Source organism: Penaeus monodon, chromosome 24 (assembly GCF_015228065.2).
Source record: "Penaeus monodon isolate SGIC_2016 chromosome 24, NSTDA_Pmon_1, whole genome shotgun sequence".
Lineage (NCBI taxonomy): Eukaryota > Metazoa > Arthropoda > Malacostraca > Decapoda > Penaeidae > Penaeus > Penaeus monodon.
In genome coordinates, this window is record NC_051409.1 from 13,242,598 (window position 1) to 13,243,616 (window position 1,019).

At 40.4% G+C, this 1,019-nt stretch overlaps 1 protein-coding gene across 1 annotated transcript in view; it reads left to right on the plus strand.

Moving 5' to 3' along the window:
* Nucleotides 1-535: 535 nt before the first annotated feature.
* Nucleotides 536-1,019, plus strand: part of LOC119588860 (craniofacial development protein 2-like) — a 758-nt gene continuing 274 nt past the window's right edge. The window contains exon 1 of the mRNA XM_037937499.1: nucleotides 536-832. Coding sequence (XP_037793427.1) covers nucleotides 536-832 — 297 coding nt within the window. The remainder of the gene's footprint in view (nucleotides 833-1,019) is intronic.

The window sequence follows — 1,019 nt, forward strand, 5'->3', positions numbered from 1 at the left end:
TTCATGATAATGTTAACAGATACAGAACCAGATAACGGCGTTAACGGGACCATCAGTCAAGCAGATAGTGTCGCGCCCGGTAAGAGACTTTCAGAGGTATCACAGAACATCATCATGAGAAATCCTCTGAAGAATACCGAACTTAACACTGCAACATGGAATGTTAGAACAATGACCACACATGGAAGTGTAGAACAAATTGTAAAAGAAGCCGAACGTTTGAAAATTGATGTGTTGGGGCTAGCAGAAGCTCACTGGATAGGCAATGGAAAAGAAGTCACAGAAGAAGGATGGGAGATATATTACTCTGGAGGACAGAAAAGATATGCAGGAGCTGGACTGCTAATAAGACCTGGAATAAAGGAAGCAGTCACAGAAGTAAGACCAGTTAATGACCGGGTCATCCTGGCAAGACTAGACACAAAACCCAGACCAATGAATATTATACAGGTGTAACTACCAACCAGTAAAAGACGTGTATACAAAGATTCAGAAAGAGATTGATGAGATACCAAAGAGAGAAAGATTAGTAATAATGGGAGATTTCAACACCAAGATTGGAAGTAATAAAGATCATGTAGCATGTGGAAACTTTGGTTTAGGAGAAACTAAAGAAAGGGGCGAAATGATACTAGACTGGATGGAAAACAATAACCTGATAGCTATGGACACATGCTTCCGGCACAGATTGAAAGAGAAAGTCACGTGGGTATCGCCAGATGGCAGATATATGAACATGATCGACTTTATCATAATTAGAAGAATAGAGAGAGTAGAGGTTAGAGACTGTAGATCACTAGTGAGTGCTGACTGTGACTCGGACCATCATATGGTATGGATAGTAATGAAGGGAAAGGCTTGGAAACCAATAGACAGAAAAAGGACCCGAAAAGAGATTTACATGTTCTCAACGAGACGCATACCATAAAAAATGTTTGAAGAGAAACTGAAGTCGAAGTTAGAAGGAGACCAGACATGGACAGCACTAAAACAAGGATTAATGGAGACCATCGAAGAAG